The 19,116-nt window shown below is 39.0% G+C and overlaps 1 protein-coding gene across 16 annotated transcripts in view; it reads right to left on the bottom strand.

Annotated features, from left to right (window-relative positions):
- Window positions 1-19,116, bottom strand: part of EYA3 (EYA transcriptional coactivator and phosphatase 3) — an 87,614-nt gene that overhangs the window by 5,497 nt on the left and 63,001 nt on the right. For 12 of the 16 annotated variants that reach the window (XM_081586246.1, XM_081586251.1, XM_081586253.1 and 9 more), the window contains 7 exons: window positions 15,728-15,811; window positions 14,438-14,527; window positions 12,301-12,359; window positions 9,861-10,021; window positions 7,680-7,794; window positions 6,587-6,708; window positions 806-906 (listed from right to left, as the gene is read on the bottom strand). In XM_081586246.1, the coding sequence (XP_081442372.1) occupies window positions 806-906; window positions 6,587-6,708; window positions 7,680-7,794; window positions 9,861-10,021; window positions 12,301-12,359; window positions 14,438-14,527; window positions 15,728-15,811 (732 nt within the window). The remainder of the gene's footprint in view (window positions 1-805; window positions 907-6,586; window positions 6,709-7,679; window positions 7,795-9,860; window positions 10,022-12,300; window positions 12,360-14,437; window positions 14,528-15,727; window positions 15,812-19,116) is intronic. The other 4 variants (XM_081586257.1, XM_081586248.1, XM_081586249.1 and 1 more) reach the window with 1 other exon arrangement.

The following is a 19,116-nucleotide window of genomic DNA, read 5'->3' as shown; positions in this document are numbered from 1 at the left end:
GATGAAGACTCTCAAAGAGACTGTCCAAAGTCACATAGCTAATAAATGGATGCGATGAGACATGAGCTTGTCTTCACAGCCAGGACTTTTTCATCTGCTGTTCCCTGTATTAAAAAGGGATGATCTGGAGTTGGGACTGCTTAGCAAGGAGGTTAACATCGGAATAACTTTTCCAGGGCTCAGGAGCAGGCAGGACTTTCTCTAAACAACTCCCAGCCGATCACACTGGTTTTTTGAGAATCTGAAGCCTAGAAAAGCCTGAATGATTGGTCTTTTTGGTAGTGGAGTCTCACCCTCTTGAGAAAGCATTGCCCTCTAAGACGAAGATGAAGCCCATATCAGGTTTAATCATGTGGGCTCCTTGTAGGAGGGCTCAAAGATTTTAAGATTTTTAGCATGGCAGGGAGGAGAGAGAAGGGGAGGATCTAATAACTTACAGGGAAAGCTGCACGGGGGTGGAAAACGACCTTTTTGCTTTTTTTTTGATAAAAATGGGGACTTCCTTGTGGTTCAGTGGCTAAAACCCCATGCTCCCAATGCAGGGACCTGGGTTCAATCCCTGGTCGGGGAACTAAATCCCACAAGCCACAAATAGGAGCCTGCCTGCCACAACTAAAAGACCCTGTATGCTGCAACCAAGACCCAGCACAGCCAAATAAATAAATTTTTAAAAAAAGAAAAAAAAAAAGGGAGAGTAAGGGAAAAACAGTGTAAATGCACAATAGATTGCTATAATTTCCGAGTTTTTGATTCTTCTAATTGCTCAATGTATTCACATATAGACTATGCTTTTTGCCATGGTTACCTGTTTGGCTGCAATTTCTTCATCGCGTCCATCTCCAATCACTACATATGTGACTTTTTTTCCAAACCTCGACACAATTCTCTCGAAGCAGCTCTCCTTACCTGATAAGAAAAAGACATTTCCTCTTAAGACATTCCTTCATTTTTTTCAAAATCAAAGAAAAGGGATGCTGCTAGGTTCACCTGCCTGTGCTTAGACAAAATCAGGGTGGCAGCTAGAGATCCAGCAGGCCCACTGCCCAAAGAATGTGAAATTGTTCCATTCACACCACAGACTTTTTAGGCACTGGCTCTCTAGGTTCTTACTTTAGCAGTGAGGGTGAAGTCCCAAGGATCTTAGCGTGGGGGTTTCTATAAACACAGTGAGAGCTGTGCACACTTCCTCCCTCTTCCACAGCTCCCGGACTTCATGGCATACAGAGCAGTTTTCAAGTAATTCCTCCACTTAAGATAATCTGGTGAGATGAGATCCATCCTCTATTTTAACAGATGGAAATAGACCCAAACTTGCCCCAGATTACAAACAAGCTAGTAGCTGGACTCCTAGCCTCTGACTCTAAGTCTAGGCTCTGGTCACTGTGCCATGAAGAAAGGATGATTTTTGAGGGGAAACTATTAGTGAAAGAACAAGATGAGGAAGTCCCTGATACCTGGTGAGTAATTGGGAACAAACATGCATTTCCTTCCAACTCTACATTTCCGAGAGAAATAGTTCTAGGCATGAGCCTTATGTCTCTCAGGAGGGGAGGAGTCCCAGAGTACCGATGAATATGGCAGCAACATTTGTCACAGCTGGAATTTCGTCCCTCATACTGTGTAACTACAACTGAGATCCTGTATTACTTTCAGTCACCTTGGGAAATGGGTGATTTAAAACCACTGCAGACAGCTCTTGGAAACACAGTAATGTATCAGAGTTCAAATCCCATCTGGAACCAACATCTAAACAGTCACACATGACACTGCTGTGGCAAAGACACTATTTGCACAAGTAAATAAAATTATTTCTCTTGCTCTTCCTTCACCATATCTTATGTTTTATTTCTGTTTCTGCCATATTCTTCAGTTAAGCAAGGCCCCAACTCTGCTCCCTTTTTTCATTCTGCTCCATTAACCTTCTTATCCTTCCTTCTTGTCAGATTCAAGTGATTTAACACTGGGGCTCCTGTGTGAATAAGAAGAAGGTGCCTCTTCCTCAAGGCACTTGAATGCCATCTGCTGGAAAACTGCTGTAATAAAATATACAACTATAGGAAATACACAAATCTCAGATGACTACAACATAAGTAACAAGAACCTTACAAAAGTCCTGGGTGGTACAGCTGAGCAACTCCAAGTCTGTGACACGCCTAGCTCAGGTGGCACCTCAAACCTGGACTAGACCCTAGTGCACTCTTAATACAAGGGGCTTCAATCCCCCACTCTTAACACAGGCTTGGTTTAGATGCACTTAGGTCCTTTTCAATGTTCCTACTTTACAACAGCATTGTCACGCCTTACACTGATATCAAGCATTCAAACCATGTTTGCTGAGTAAATACATGTTAATTTCACAAATGATTCAGGAGATGACACTAGTCCAGATCTTCAACCCCAATTTAAACATTAAATAATTCAACTAATAATGAGTTAATGTATGTTCTTATTAAGTGTTAAAAGAGTTGTGTGTCTAATCCCACTCCAACAATTATGTCCTTACTACCTAATCCAACCTCTGCTAGAGCCACAGTCAAATTTATGATTCAGAGAAAAAACTTTTAGTAGAATCCTAAATCAGTAGGATTTTAGAAATTTCTCCTAAGACTTAACAAAGGGAAAGTCTCATATTTAGAAGACAGAGACACTGAGATGTTTTTATTGTCCTGGCCTGCAATGATCAAGGAAGAAATACAATTAGGAATGTCTCCTCTAAAAGGATTAAGAGTGTTGTATTAAGAGTGAGTTATTAACAGCTCCGAGTAAAGAAGTAGCCATTTGAAAAAATAATTCCAACATAGTTGGTAAATACACTTTCATTTTATACTTTCAAAACAATCCTAGAGATGAGTTTTCCTGTTCAGGAGGATGAGACCAATGAGTAGTGAGCTTACCAAATGTCAATAGAAGCTGTAACTGCAAGATGCCCAGGCCTGTGGAGAAGATTAAGTTCCTGGGTTTCCTCTATTAGAAACACTGTTGACATTTTCAGAAATGATCTTGAGAATTCTCTTTAATGTCCAGATCACAGAGTAGCCATGCAGAGAACTGCAATTCTGCAATAATTTCAGAGGAACTGAACAAACATTTCCTCTCCCCACTCTCATCTTACAGCTCTGTGAAGGAAAGCCTCAAACCTCTCACTGTGGTTACCATGGTGCCAGGTACCACTGGAGCTCAGCTAATGAGCTCTGGACAAAATGAGAAAATCACCAAATAAGCACACTTATTGTCAGAAGAAATAAAGTCACATCCATTAGTTTGATGAGCTTCTGAGTGCCAGGATGCAGAATCAAGCACCACAGAAATCTTACCTTTCATGTGTGGGAAGCTAAGTGAATGATCAGAGTTCTTACAAAATGCACAGTAAAGCAGTGGCAGCAGGAGCAAAATCTAAAGGGGAGGTTTCAGATATATCTCCCCTATCAAATCCTTTGTAAATGAAATAATTCAACCACACAAAAAAGAACAATAAAAACAAACGCCTGTCTATCTACCACCAACACAGCTTTGTCAAATCTTAACACTTTAGAGTTGCTTTAGATAAAAAAAATATAAGAATGAGGGTTTCCCTGGTGGGTCAGTGGTAAAGAATCTGCCTGCCAATGCAGGAGACATGGGTTCAGTCCCTGGTTTGGGAAGATCCCACATGCTGCAAATCAACTAAGCCTGCGCACCACAACTATTGAGCCTGTGTTCTAGAGCCTGTGCTCCGCAACGAGAAGTCACTGCAATGAGAAGCCTGAGCACCACAACTAAAGACCTGCTAGCCGCAACGAGAGAAAAGCCCACACAGCAACCAAGACCCAGCACAGCTGAGAGTAAAAAGAATGATATATACATAAAGAAATAAGAATGAGATGCTACAATTTGAAATTTTTGATGTACGCCTACTTGATGCTATTCTTCCTCCTCCTTTCTCCCCATGGGTCTATATATCTATAAACAATGTATGGTTATTATTGTGAATATTTTACTTTTATGTAAATTTTTCATACTGTACATACTATTTCCAATTTTTTTGTGTGTTCAACAGTATTTTTAATGCTAATCTTTACGGATATACATAGCTTTAGTTCACTTACTTATAAGTGCTTTATAGTATTCCATTGTTTCACATCTATTTTCTGTTCACAGACAGGTTCACCTGCTGTTTCTCACTATCTTTTACTATGAATAAGACTGCATAAAAAAAAGCCCTTACATGTACCTCCTTTTGCAAATGAGAATTATTCAAGGGAAGGAGCTGGCATATTTTAGGCTTTGCAGGTCATACAATCTCTGTTGCAACTATTCAAGTCTGCTACTGTTGTGTGAAAGCAGCTATGGAAATGATCAGGCACGGCTTCTGTTTCAATAAAACTTTACAAAAACAGGCAGTGGGCAGAGTTCGGTATGCGGTTGTAGTCTGAGACCCTTAAAGTAGTTTTTGTCAATCTAATAAATGGGCTATGCATCACATTTTAATTTGCATTTTCTTAATTTGCAGATCCTTAATTGGTGAGGTCAAAAAACTTCTCATATGCGTTTACTAACAATTTGGGTTTCCTTTTCTGCAAATTGGCTGTTTCAAGGTTTATGCCTACTATTTTTTTTTATAATGTTGTTTGTTGTTTATTGATTGGCAGGAATTCTTTACTAATTAACAAGTAAATGCATTGCAAATATCTTCTCTCAGTCTGTGACTTGGCTTGTCACTTTATGTCATCTTTCACTGTTTATAAAAGAAAAAGCTTCAGGCAACCAAACCGACTTTTTTTTTCCCAAACACTATTTTTGGGGTCTCTTAAATGAAATCCCTCCCTACCTCAAGGTCATACAGATACTTTTATATATTCTCTTCAAAATTGCAAATTTTGCTTTTCATGTTAAATTTTTTATCCACCTGGAATTTTAGTTTTGCAAATAGCATGAAGAAGAAATCCAATTCTGCTCCCCGCCGCCCCGTAAGATAACCAATTATTCTAGCACCACTGAAAGAGGGTAAGTCCCATGAGGACAGAGGATTCTGTCACGGCTATATTCCGAGTGCCCTGGCAATGCCTGACACCTTTTAATCTAGTGGATACCTAGAGTTCACCTTCACACTAGCGCTGTCTCCTCTGCTGCGACAGGGAAGCAGGAACTGTAGACACAGACTAAAGCATCTGGAGGGGGCAGAGAAAGTTGTCACTGTCCTCTTTCCCTGGACCTTGTACAGCATATATGATTAGAGTGACACATTCTGCTGCTTTCTCAACAGAACAAGTTGGTTTTATACAAACCTGGTGCCAATTAGTTTATCAATTCAGCACATACTTATCAAGTACTTACTACTTCATATACTTAGTACTGAATACATTTTTAGTGGATAAAAAATAACTTCTCATACATAATCTCATTTGATTTTCAAAACCTCCCTGGTAGTTTCTCATCTTACATGAGAAAACTGAGGCTCAGGAGATATAGTCATTTCCTAAAGAGCTAATAAGCAGGGGAATGAGGACTCTATCCTGGTCCTCAGTTTTTTTCTTTTCTTTTTCTAACCACTTAAAAATGTACTTTTCAGTAACAATAAGTGTACTCACACTGTTGAGCAACAGTTCTCCAGAACTTTTCATTTTACAAAATTAAAATTCTATACCCACCAAGCAACAACTTCCTATCTCCCCTTTCGCCAAGCTTCTGTTAACCACCATTCTACTTTCTGTTTCTATGAATCGAACTACTCTAGGAACCTTATATATAAGTGGAAATACACAGTATTTATCTTTTTGTGATTGACTTATTAGCATAATGTCTTCAAAGTTCATACATGTAGTACCCATATGACAGGATCTCCTTCCCTTTTGAGACTGGCTACTATCCCACTGTATGTATATACCACCTTTCATTTATCCATTCATTTGATGGACATTCGGGGTTGCTTCCACCTTGTGGCTTTTGAGAATAATGCTGCTATGAACGGAGGCTTGCAAATATTTCTTTGGGATCTGCTTTGGATTCTTCTGGCTATATACCCAGCAGTGGGACTGCTGGATCACCTGACAGTTCTATTTTTAATTTTTCTGTGCAACAGCCATGCTGTTTTCCACAGCAGTTGCACCATTTTACAATTCCACCACAAGCGCACACGGGTTCCAAATTTTCCGCATTCTTGCCAACACTTGTTATTTTCTGTTTGTTTTTTTGATAGCAACCGTCCTAACAGGTGTGAGGGATTTAATCATTTTAAAGTACATAGCTTAGTCCTTGATTTTTAATCTAGTGTTTTTTGATTATGCTATACTGCAGCCCTCTGTGAAAGAGAAATCTGAAATGAGGCAAAAGTAGATGTCTAACCTAGGTATTGTGTTCTTTCAAATATAAAAGAAAAGAACACAATACATTTTAAGTCTGACAGACTTGGATTTGAATCCTGTGAGGCTGTGAAGTCCTGAGTCAGCCTGAACTGCCTCATAAGTAATGTCAGGAGAAGAATGCAGAGAGGATTATAGACATACCTATATATAAAGTGTCTAATAGCAGGACTGGTAAATAATAAGAGCATCCTAAGTAGCAAGTATTACTGTAAGGCCAGTCACAAGAAACAGAATTGAAGCCGTACCAATTTTGGTAGCACTGTAGATGTTTTCAATAGGAAATATTTCTCCTAGCCCATATAGGAGAACCTTGGCCAGAGCTGGAACCAGTTGGGTTGTAGTGATCAGAACATTCACACAATTCTTTCTGGAAGGGAGAAAAAGACATTAAAAAAGTGAAATCAAACCAACCTGGGAATAAGAATTCAAATGAGTCTTCCCTGTAGGATCTACTTGTGAAAAATTAACCTCAAAGCGCCTGGTATGACATTTGTTCAGTGCCAACGTTCAGTTCCTGCTCTATCTCAGGTTTCCTTATTTTCCAAATTAAAGGGCAGAGATTCTGTGGTGGACACAGCAGCACCCTGATTCTCCCCTCATTTCCATTCTGGCTCACTGCACTGCTGGCAAACTCCATGAACCATGGTACTGACACAACACTACAGGAAACATGCCAAGGCTTTCAGTCGCAGTGGCACTTCATTCACCTCAGTGCAACTCAGCCCTTCAACGAGGTACAGCTTCAGCCCTCTCTGCTCGTCACACAATGGCAACACACAGGTCAGAATATACATTATTTTCACAAGTCTTCCCTTCACAGATATCCATCCGTGGGTGTCAGTTTCTGTTTACTAGGTTGTAAGTCTAGAATTCTTGCTTTGAAGGAAGGACGAATAAGGGTATGTTTTTACTTCCCATTCTAAGCTTTGAGCTCAAATCTCCTTAATCTGCTTAATGTACCCTTTTTCTTTTGAATCCTGCCTTCCTGAGTAGGCTGTGCTACATTTCTTTGGAGCTTCCTGTAGTTAGGGCATTTGTGAAGTCTCCTCCACGTATTCTTCGATGTTATCAGGCCCATCCATCTCCGGGGCTGGAGATTCTGGGTTACTGAGTATAATTTTGTGAGCAAATGTAAGAGAAAAGAAAAAGATGTTCACAACTCTAAGGTATGGTGTTAAGAGTAAAATGGCCTTGCCTCCCACCTATGAATCCTTGCCTGCATCACTGAACTCCTCTCACCTCTCCCCACAGCCTGTTTTCGGGAATGGCCTGTCCTGGGCCAGGGTGGGAGAAAGAATCTCTCTGAGAGGATGAGACCTAGAAAAAGCATTTCCATACCTGGACTGGATAAGAAGTAAAGACTTCAAGGCAGTTCCTAACCAGGAATCTGTTAAAACTTCAATTTCTGCTCTTAGTCTCTGCAGTGCTTCCTTTCTCTGGGGACTGAGGAGCCCTTTGGGAATAAAAGAAGACACATTCATCATTTGACAACATCTGTGCTGGCATCAAAGAAAGCAACTTCTAAATTCAATTTGGAAATAGTGTTTTACTGAAATATTCTACTGAGCTAACACATCTCTCTCCTTGATAAGGCCCTGGAGTAGCCTACTCAACATGCCTTTTTGACTCTTTCCACCAGAGTCTTTTGCTTGGTGGGGTATAACCACAACAAAATCAGCTGACAGAAACATTGCGATTAGGATCTGGCTCAAGCTCGTTCTTTCATCAACCAACCAGTAACATCATTTGCAGACTGGTGGACCATACTCTGAGTAGCACTGCCATAGATGTGATATCAAGAACCAAAAAAGGGGAAACAATTACAGATGGAAAAGCCCACGGCATTTCCAGTCTTTTTCTAAAGAGAACAAAGCTCAGGGAGGAAAGGAGGCTGCCTAAGAATACAGAGCAATTAGTGTCTTGGTCTCAGAAATCTTCCCACTGCCATACACTGCTCCCAAGGCGACGGTGCTTTCACTCTCTTCAGAACGTGAAAACCTGAGATTCCAGGTTGAATCACCAAATTCTGAACGTCATCTGTAGTGTACTTACTTCTGAAACAACTCCAGCTGATGAGAGACTGAAGCACTGCTTTAAGGTCAGATAACTAAGCACAAAACACAAAAGAGTCCATCTGATGGGAGCATGTTATCAGACGCTTTAGTCAGAATACTCAAATAATAAATCTGGCTCTAATTTTTCCATAGTGAAGGTAAAAAGAAATCCTACTACCAGGACTCCATAAAAACAGAAATCATTTCAAGTAAAACTGTTTATAATTTATTTTCAGACTGATGGTTTCACAATGTAAGCCTGCAATTAGATGACTCTCAACATTTCTGATAAAACAAAACCCAAACAAATATATGTCATGTATGACATGCACAAGCACGCCTATGTTATAGATTTTACTATGATGTAGCACTTTTGTTAATTCACTTAAAAAAAAAATACAGGTGGATATTACTTTTAATATGTTTCCCAGGGTAGGCTCCGGGGATTCTCAAAGCACTTTCTTCAGGAAACCAGGTCGAGACACTCACTGGGCAGAAAATGGACCAGACACATAGGTTGTATATGAAAACTAACAAAAGAAAGGTTAATATCTGTGAGAGAGAAAAAACAAAATGATCTGATTGCCAAAATAAAAAGTACTGGCTCTGAGGCCTCTCTTGACCCAGGGTCATATACTTCTAGGCAGTCCATGGAATCCCTGAAACTTCACGCAATGTTCTGTGTGGATGTAGGTGTTTGAGGGTGACGGTTCAGAGTTTTCAATATTTTCTTGCAAGGGCATGTCACTAAAGAGGGGTCTGTATGAATGTAAAGTGCACTGGACCAACAGTCCAGTTGTGGTATGGTCACTAACTTGCTATGTGACCTGCCCTTGCAATCCTCACGATAGACCATCAGTTTTCTCGAATGCCAAATGAACGATTTAGATTAATTCTCTAATGTCTCTTCTCATTTGAACAATCTATGGCTAACTAATTCCAAATATATGAATTTTAGGCATAATGGCACCTGACATGTGAGACATATCTGGGCAGAAAGAATGTCCAAGGTCCTTCAAATCACAATGCATGGATACTGCCAATCTATCAAGATGGACCTAGTTTTCCATCCACTATAAACCTGGTCGCTAGTTCTACCTGACTTGTCCTGATGGCTAGATAAATCTGTCCAAAAATATGGCAACCTCTTAAATATTACTGACAGTAGTTGTGAGTCCAGAAAAAACACATGCCGTTAAACATAATCTAAGGAACACATTTCCTTTAAAAAGGAAAGCTGTCTAAAAAGAACAAGAGAACTTGGTGAAGTCACACTAAGAAGAGTTCACGAGGAACGCAAAGCTTCCTCCCCACAGGGTTTCAATCAAACCCCGTTTTTTAAATACAGAGTTAAAATGTCACTGTGTCACAAATTCATAATCTGGGAGCTCTAAGGTAAAGCCTGGAAAGGAAAATGGGAAATCAGAACAAAAGAAAAAATTAGCCAGTTATATGCCACACTTACCACCTACGTTGCTTTTATGCTTATCATAGATTTCTCTCACTTTTCGGTAACGGAAAGCCAATTTCCTCATCCAGTCCACACCTCCCTGGACACCCACAGAGGAACCATGGCTGCCACTGCCTCCTGAGCCGCTGAAACCATCTGTCGAGAAACTGTAGTTGCTGCAGAGAGAGAGGATGACGAAAATGAAAATCTATACCACACAGAGTTTCCAGCTGAAGGCCACCTGAGATTGTCCTATTCCATAGGCATCTGACATCAAGGCCAGGCGACTCTTCTTCCTTAAGAATGTCAGAGGCTATCTTCCATCGATCTGCCATCTCACCCCTGTTACTTCTATCAAAGAAAGGATGGAGAGGGAGAGCAAGAGGGGCAGGAACAACTCGAGCATCAGCATCCCCTAGAGGTTGGCTTCAGAGAGACCATCCTTTCACTAATGACAGACGATATCTTACAGTGAAAAAAAGCCTTCAGAATATAAAATTTTTTGTACATACCCACAATATGATTGCAACTATGTCAAAAGGAGAAATGTGAAAAAATAATGGGAGGAATGAACCCCAAGTTCTAATAACAGTAAGAAAACGGGAATGTTTTCCTTCAGTGATCTGTTGACTCATTTATTAACTTCACGGGCCACTACTCCTCTCTTCTAACTCTGCTCCCTTCGGGTATGGACTGTATTTGAATGCAAACAGAATGTGGTGGAAGTGATGGTGTCAGGCTTTAGAGACCAGACTTCTCTTACAGGGCTTGCTCTAAGTGTCAGCTGTCACGTGAGAACACTCAAGCTGCCCCGTGAAGGGGCACTTGAGGCCTGAGGCCTCCTGCCATCAGCCACACACGATAGGTTGGAAGCAGGTCCCCGGCTCCACTCAAGCCTTCAGATGATTTTAGCTCCAGCTATCTTGATTTTAATCTCAAAGACCCTGATTCAGAACTACCCAGCTAAGTTACTTTCAAGTTCCTGACCTACAGAAACAATGAGATGATAAATGGTAACAGCTCTAAGCTACTAGGCTTTGGAGTAATTTGTCACACAGCAATGGACAACTGTTACAGTTAAACAGCCTGGGAGGGATGACTACTTCCTAAGTCAAGATTTAAAAATGACTGACGGAATTAGGGACAACTTGGTTCAAAAGTCAAAACAGAATTCCGTAAGGGTGAGATTCTACGTTTAAGAAAAAGCTGCCAATAAAAAGATAGGCCATTACTAGTTAGCCGCATGTATGCACTGTGCTTAGTTGCTCAGTCGTTATCTGACTCTTTCTGACCCCCACGGGCTGCAGCCCACCAGGCTCCTCCGTCTACGGAGTTCTCCAGGCAAGAATACTGGAGTGGGTTACCATTCCCTTCTCCAGGGGATCTTCCCCACCCAGGGATCAAACCAGGGTCTCCCACATTGCGGGAAGATTCTTTACTATCTGAGCCACCAGGGAAGCCCAGCCGTATGTATACGACCAACAAAAGAGCACTAGAGCTCAGAGTGGGTTGTAAACTGCTTCAGACCAAGCTTTTTCCTAAGGTGAGTAAAATCTCTTAAGAGTGGTGCCCTCCACAGCTGTGCAAGACACAACATGCACAGCTGGATGTTGTTCCCGAAGGGAAACCTCTCCTCCTCCTCGGCACCGCAGGGTTATGTCCTTACAAAGTGATGTGTCCAGATCTGCTCTAGAGTTGAGAATTCACAGAGGAAACAATTTTAGAGTAGACACATGGAAAATCTTTTTGCCTATGGAAAGGGATAAACATTAATAAATTAACATGAAAAGATACGACAATTTTTTTTTCTAAAAGTCTTTAAATATAAGGGAGACAAATTTTTGGATTATTCTTAGCTAAGACTACTGGGCTAGAAGACCGTAGCCAAAAGAGACAGGAGGAGACTGAGCAAGCATTTTGCCACTGAGACCTCCCTGGTTTAGCGTTCACTGTGATATTAATGTTTAAGATTGTCTTCCATACGGTCATTTGACACCACCAGACCCCCACCATATAACTTCCTTGGTGAAATTACCTGATGCTTATTTGTATCTAAGACTAACCAATCTGGAAGCACACTTTTCTTGACTGAAAATCTGGCCAAAGAGAAACGAGTATATCCTTTACTTTGGAATGCTTTTGCCTCATTCCATCATGCTACCCAATCTCCAAGAATATACTCAAATTCTACGTTGTTGAGAAGGTCACTCCAGTGTTGGCACTACTGGCTCCCCACAACCATCAGAATTACTTTCTACTCTATATCCCATCACATTTTCTACTGTTACCTTCTCACGCCACATGCCATCATCAACTGTCTTTGTTTCTATCTTCTCTAATAGACTGTGAGCTCTTTTAGGGCCATGTCTTAATCATCTTTGTTTTCCTCTGAACCGAGTCAGTGTCTTGTGCATAACAGGTGTACTGATGTTTAAGAGATCGTTGTTTTTATTACCTCAAGTCTTGGCCATTGTCATCAGAAGCCACATCTTCCACATGCACCTGGTCACACTCCTGTTAAAAGACAAAACCACCATTACTTCATCCCCGAGAGCAGTTCTATTATCACCACGATGTGTTGTAAAAATACCACAAACAATGGCAGGATGATGAAATACCTTATGGTTTCTTATGTGTGGAGGATCGGTCTCACCCCCGTTGCTGCCCAGCTTCTTTTAAGGCCTAATTTACATTCCTCAGTCTTCATGAAATCTTCCTTAACCATACCAACCCTCAGTTATGCTCTTATCTCAATAGTTCATTTTCCCCACAGCCCATGGGTAAAAGCACAAGCTCCCTTACACTGTCAGGTGTGCCTATGTCCTACATTAGACTGTAAGTTCTATCACAGTGTAGGCCTCTTAAGGCACAACCACATCTTACATCTCCTTTTGAACCCTCTAGTCTAGTCCAGTGCCCTTATATAGCGTGTACTCAGTAAGTTTTTGCAGACGGAAAAGATGCTGGTAGAGTGTGTGCAGTATCATAACTGAGAATGACTGAAATAGAAATTTGAAAATTCAAACTTACAAATTAGAAGAGGACATCTAAGTCAATCTCCTCATATTCTAAAAGTGAGATAAAATGATTGGCCCAAGGTCATAAAACTAGTGAGTGGTAGAAAGAAACCAGAAGGAGCTTAGGTCTTTCAATTTGAATCCACTGGTTCTTTCCTCTAAGCCCACACTACTACTGAGGTAAAATGCCACCCACTGCCTAACTGACAGATTTATTCCTCTGACACCACCTAGGGCAGTGCCATGGTGTCCACCTGCATCAGGATCCTCTGGGGAAGATTTTTTTAAAATGCATATTTTTGAATAGAATTTCTGTGAGTGAAGTCCTAGAGTCTTCACTTTTAAAGAGCTCCCCAGGTGATTCTTATGCCCCCTAAAGTTGAGAACCACTGACCTGGGGGGCAGGAACACATTCAGGTCAAATTCTTCACAGAACTTTCAGTCCTGAGTGAGGACTATGTCTAGAAAATCATTACAAATACAATTTGGCAACAATTACTGGCACATAGTAGGTTTTCAATAAATGTTTGCTGAATAAAAACTATAATGTTCCAATTTATCAACATGTGAAGTTGATAGAAGATTAAAGCACTGTGGAGCTTACATAAAAGTACTGGAGTTTAGAGCCCTACTAATTTAACTTGTTGGAGAATTGTCTGTTGAGTAGAACTAGACTGTGTTTGAAAAGAAAGAGGATTGCTTTGTGTTTATTTTACTTTAAAATTTTCACCATTTAAAAAAGTAGGTAATATATGTTGTACAGAGTTCAAAATTCAAAAGGACATTAAGTGACAAATCTGCTCCTTCCCACCTCAGTGTCTTGGCAACGCATTCCCATCTTCAAACAGAACAACTGTTACTAGTTCCTTGTGTAGGATAACTGCTTAACTGAGGCCCAGAACGGGGAGATAACTTTCCTAACTTGGTACTCGAAGTCTGGTCTTCTGACTCCCAGTCCTGTGCTCTCTCCACTACACCATGTTCACCTCAAAGATGAACTCAAATGTCAAAGCCAAAACAATTAACCAAGAAGCTTTCAGCGTTTCCAGGTTTCCCTCCACCTAAATATAAAATGATCTGGACTTCACGGCTTACCTATACATGGACAATAAGCAGGTACAAAATACAATAAGTTAAGAGTAGCCCTCTACATATCTGACAAGTCATAAGGTTATCTTTTAAGAAGGTAAAACTGAAGAACAGTCAAAATATAATTAAGAGTACAACCAATGGCACTTTCTATATATTATTTAATGTAGATGAGTAAATTAGAATGTTGGTTTATGTATCTGTGCTTTACCTGATGGGAAGGTACTGCCCCTCGAGCTAGATCACTTCCAAATACATTAACAAAATCAAATTTTTGAGCCAATAAAACTGAAGCCCAGAAACAAGACTGTGCTGACCTAACCAAGGAACTATTTCTTCAAGACTATACACCTAAGTGCCCAGCTGGCCTCCCCATACCTACCCTGTTTAACCACACTTCCTCTAAACGCAAAAATCACAGTCTCAATAAATAAGTTATGGAACAAAGTGTTTCACTGAAGCACAGAAACAATTTAAAATGCATACCTCTAGGTCATTGAAAAATAGATGCGTGTCAGCCACTTCAAAAATCATTTCTTCCATTGTTAAACCTGAGCCAATCACTACTGTTGGGTCCTGAAAGGCAATAAGAGAATTTGTTTGACTTGGCATTCACAGCACCAGTTCTTACCTCTAAATGTTTCAGAATTATTTGAGGTCAAGGCCAAAACAACACTGGTCCACAATAGTGCTTCTCATTATTACTGATGCAATTTCATTCACAGTTTTAAGAAGCTTTTAGATTGTACAAAGTTAAAAATTTCAGAACTTCAACCCGCTTAAAAAAAAAACAACAATTTTTGGAAAAATTCCCTGCTTCAGCAGAAATTCTAACTATTGCTAAAATATTGCTATTGTAACACTCATTACCTTACACACACACACAAATACATACACACACAGTATAACACCAGAAGTCAGTAATCTGACAATCTAAACAACCAGGAAATCAGTAAAGAAATATTTGTAGGAAAACCAATGCACATAGCTTTAAAAGGAACTATCAGACCTTCACTTAGAGGTGGTATGATCTTATTGTATATACTTTCATAACCAGTCTTGTTATACAGTATATAAGGTTATGTCAGTTTACCAGCCTAGATACTAAAAGCCTATGGAAAATACTTCTAATAGAAACAAATAGTGACACTAAGAAATAATTAGGAGTAGATAAAGTAGGAAGGTAAAGGAGACAGATATTTTTATAAAATTTATTTACAGAAACTAAAAAAAAAAAAAGGAATCTGGAGGTAATTTTTTATAGAACTATACAGACAGTACCTCAAAAACAGCTCATCCCTCTATCAAAACTGATGTTACTACTGATGACTAAACTTAAATTCTGCTTGGTACATTTTCACTTAAGAAGCTTTACAATCTATTTTAGAAAGTTATTTAATATTTTAAATGTACAGATCTTGCAGATTCTCAGCTAAATGAAATGCTCAGTTTGGACTGTCGCATGTGATGTAAGGGATAACAGATTAGCCTTTGGAGCAGGTAATCCTGAGACTCCACTCTGTTTTGAGTTCAGTCCCATACTTAGTCTTTACCACCCTCCACCAACTTCAGCTTTCAGTACTAGTCCGAGGTCTAGTTCCCAGCTTTATCAACTCTGCCTGACCATGCAGTCTGCCTGGTATAAGCCACCAGGTGAAGTTTTATGTGAAAAGTGAAAAGTCAATAGGTAAGATGGAGATAACAGAGACAGTGATCTTGGTTACCTGCACGCATAGAGAGGGACAGTTATAATGAAGGAAGAAAGACTCAAATTACCTTTCCATACTTCTGGGCATAGGATCCAGTAAGAAGGGAGTGGAAGATGATGATGGTTTCATCTAAGTCCCACAGAAATACCCGCTGAATGAGGAAAATATTTTAAAAAATGAGTGAGCATCTTTTTAAAATCATATAGAATGAAACAAGTAATCAATAACAGAAGAAAAACTGGGAAATTCACAAATATGTGAAAATTAATATAATCTTAAACAACCAATGGATAAAAAAGAAATAACAAGTGAAATTAGAAAATACCTTGGAATGAAGACCAAAGAACATACCAAAATTATGGGATGCTGTGGAAACAGTTAAGAAGGCATTTTTTTTTCTTTTCTTTTTAAGGCCACACTGCACAGCATGTGGAATCTTAGTCCCCCAACCAACCAGGGATCAAACCTGTGCCCCCTGCATTGGAAGTAGGGAGTTTTAACCATTGGACCACCAGGGAAGTCCCAAAGGAAATTTATAGTTCCAAATGTGTACCTTAAAAAAGATCTCAACCAATAACCAAACTGCACAATTTATGCTACTAGACAAAGCCAGTAGAAGGAAGGAAAAAATAAAGGTTAGGAAAGGGTAGGAAAAAGCAGAAGGTAGGAAAAAAAGAGAGAAAATCAACAAAACCAGAAGTTGGTTCTTCGACAACTTCTAGTTAGACTAGCTAAGAAAAAAGAAGATATAAATTAATAAAATCAGAAATGAAAGTGGGGATATTAATACCAATTTAAAAGAAATAAAAAGGATTTTATAATCCTTTATACTATGAAGAGTTATACACCAATAAATAATCTAGATGAAACAACAAATTCCTAGAAATACACAATGTGCCAAAACCGATTCAAAAAGAAAAAGAAAATCTGAATAGACCTTTAACTGGTAGGAGGTTGAATCAATAATAAAAAACATCCCAAGAAAGAAAAGGCCAGGATCAGATGGTTTCACTGGTGAATTCTACCAAATACAATCCTTCAGACCTTCCAAACAACTGAAGAGGCAGGAACACTTCCTAACTCACTCTATGAAGCCAGCATTACCCTGATACTGAAGTCAGATAAAGACAAGACAAGAAAACTAGAGACCAATCTCTCATCTGAACACTGATGCAAAAACCTCAACAAAACAGCGGCAAACAAAGTTCAGCAGTGTATTGAATTACACATCAAGACCAAGTGGGATTTGTTCCCAGAATGTAAGAATGGTTCAATGTAGAAAAAAAAATCAATGTAATATACTGCATTAACTGAACAGAGGAAAAACCCCAAACGGTCATCTCAATTGATGTAGAAAAAGCATTTGACAAAATTCAGCACATTTTCATGATAAAAACACTCAATATACTAGCACCTTCCTTATCATGATAAAGGTCACATACGAAAAACCTACAGCTAATATCATACTCAATAGTGGAAAATGAAAGGGTTACCCCTGAGATTAGGAATAAGAGAAGTATGCCTGTTTTTATCATTTCTATTCAAACGCGGTACTGGAAATTCTAGCCAGAGTAAGGGTAAAAGAAATACCCAAGAAAAGGGTAAAAAAGGTACCCAAACTGGAAAGAAAGAAGTAAAATTACCTCTGTTCACAGATGATGTGATCTCAGAGAAAATCTTTAAGAACCCACAAAAAATTACTGAGAGCTACTAAAATGAATTCAGAAATCGGCTGTTTCTATAAGCTTGAAATAAATAATCCTAAAAGGAATTAAACAAAAGCATAAAAAATAATAAAATACTTAGGAATGAATTTAACTGACAGTTCAGGACTTGTATACTAAATCCCCATCAAAATCCCAACACTGTTTTTTTTGTTGTTGTTGTTTTCCAACACTGTTTTTTTAAAGAGATAGAAAAACTAACCTCAAGTTTGTACAAAATCTCAAGGGACCCTGAAGAGCCAAAATAGTCTTGAAAAAGAACAAAGTTGGATGACTCACATTTCCTGATATTAAAACTTACTACAAAGCTGCAGTAATCAAAATAGTGTGGTACTAGCATAAAGATAAGACATACAGACCAACAGAACAGAGGAGAGAGCCCAGAAACAAATCCATATATATATATAGAGAGAGAGAGAGTCAATTGATGATGATTATTATTTTCTGCAAGGATACCATGAACAAAGGGGAAAGGAAAGTGTTTCCAAAGCAAGGTCCTAGGGGAACTGAATATCCATGTGCAAAAGAATAAAATTAGATCCTTACTTCACACTATGTACAAATTAACTCAATATGGATCAAAGACCTAAACTTAAGAGCTGAAACATAAAACGCTTAGAAGAAACATAGGTGTTTTCATAACCTTAAATCCTTAAGTATAATACCAAAAGCACAAGCAATAAAAACAGAACTTCAAAATTTTAAACTGTTAAGCATCACAGGATACCATCAAGAGAGTGAGAAGATAATGCACAGAAAATATATGCACATCATATATCTGCTAAGGGATTAAAATTTAGAATAAAGAATTCCTAAGATTCAAAAAACAAACAAAATCCCCTAATTTAAAGAATGGACAAAGGATTTAGACATTACTTCCAATAAAACAGACAAATGACCAGTTCACACATGAAAAGATACTCAATATTATTAGTCATTAAGGAAATACAAAGCAAAACCATGAGACACCATCTCACACCCATTAGGATGGAATATGCAAAAAAGGGAAGCAACTGCAAGCCTAGTATAGAGTTGGTAGCAGTGTAAAATGGTGTCGTCATTTGGAAAACATTTTGGTGGTTCCTCAAAAAGTTGAACACAGAACTACTATATGGTCTAGCAATTCTACTCCTAGGTTTATACCCAAAATAATTGAAACGAGGGGCTCAAAGTGATACTTTTGAGTAGAGCAGTGTTCATATCAGCTTTATTCACAATAGTTCAAAGGTGGAAAAACCCCAAGTGTCCATCACAGATGAACGGATACACAAAATGTGCGGTATATACACAATGGAGTTATTCAGCCATAAAAAGGGATGAAGTTCTGAAACATGTTACAGAAAGATGAACCTTGAAAATATTATGCTAGGTGAAATAATAAGCCTGACACAGAAAGAAAGATTTTGTATGATTCCACTTACATGAAATACCTAGAACAGGCAAATTTATAGTGACAGAAAGTAGAACAAAGGTTACCAAGGACTAATAGAAGGGGAGAATAGGAAGTTATTGCTTAATGAGTACACAGTTTGTAATCATGAAAAAGTTATGAACAACACTGTGAATGTACTTAAAACCGCACACTTATAAAGTGGTAAATTTTATATATACTTTACCACAATTTAAAAAAAGGAGTGAATTCTCAGTTTTGCCCATGAAATATATCAGGTCTTTAGATTTTCTTTCTTTCTCTCCCTGCCCATTCCCACCCTGCTAGTAACAAAAGGGAAGA

This window comes from Giraffa tippelskirchi, chromosome 3 (assembly GCF_054371585.1).
Source record: "Giraffa tippelskirchi isolate mGirTip1 chromosome 3, T2T-mGirTip1v1.2.pri, whole genome shotgun sequence".
NCBI lineage: Eukaryota > Metazoa > Chordata > Mammalia > Artiodactyla > Giraffidae > Giraffa > Giraffa tippelskirchi.
The sequence above is the reverse complement of the archived record's forward strand: the minus strand, read 5'-3'. Positions and strand labels throughout refer to the sequence as shown.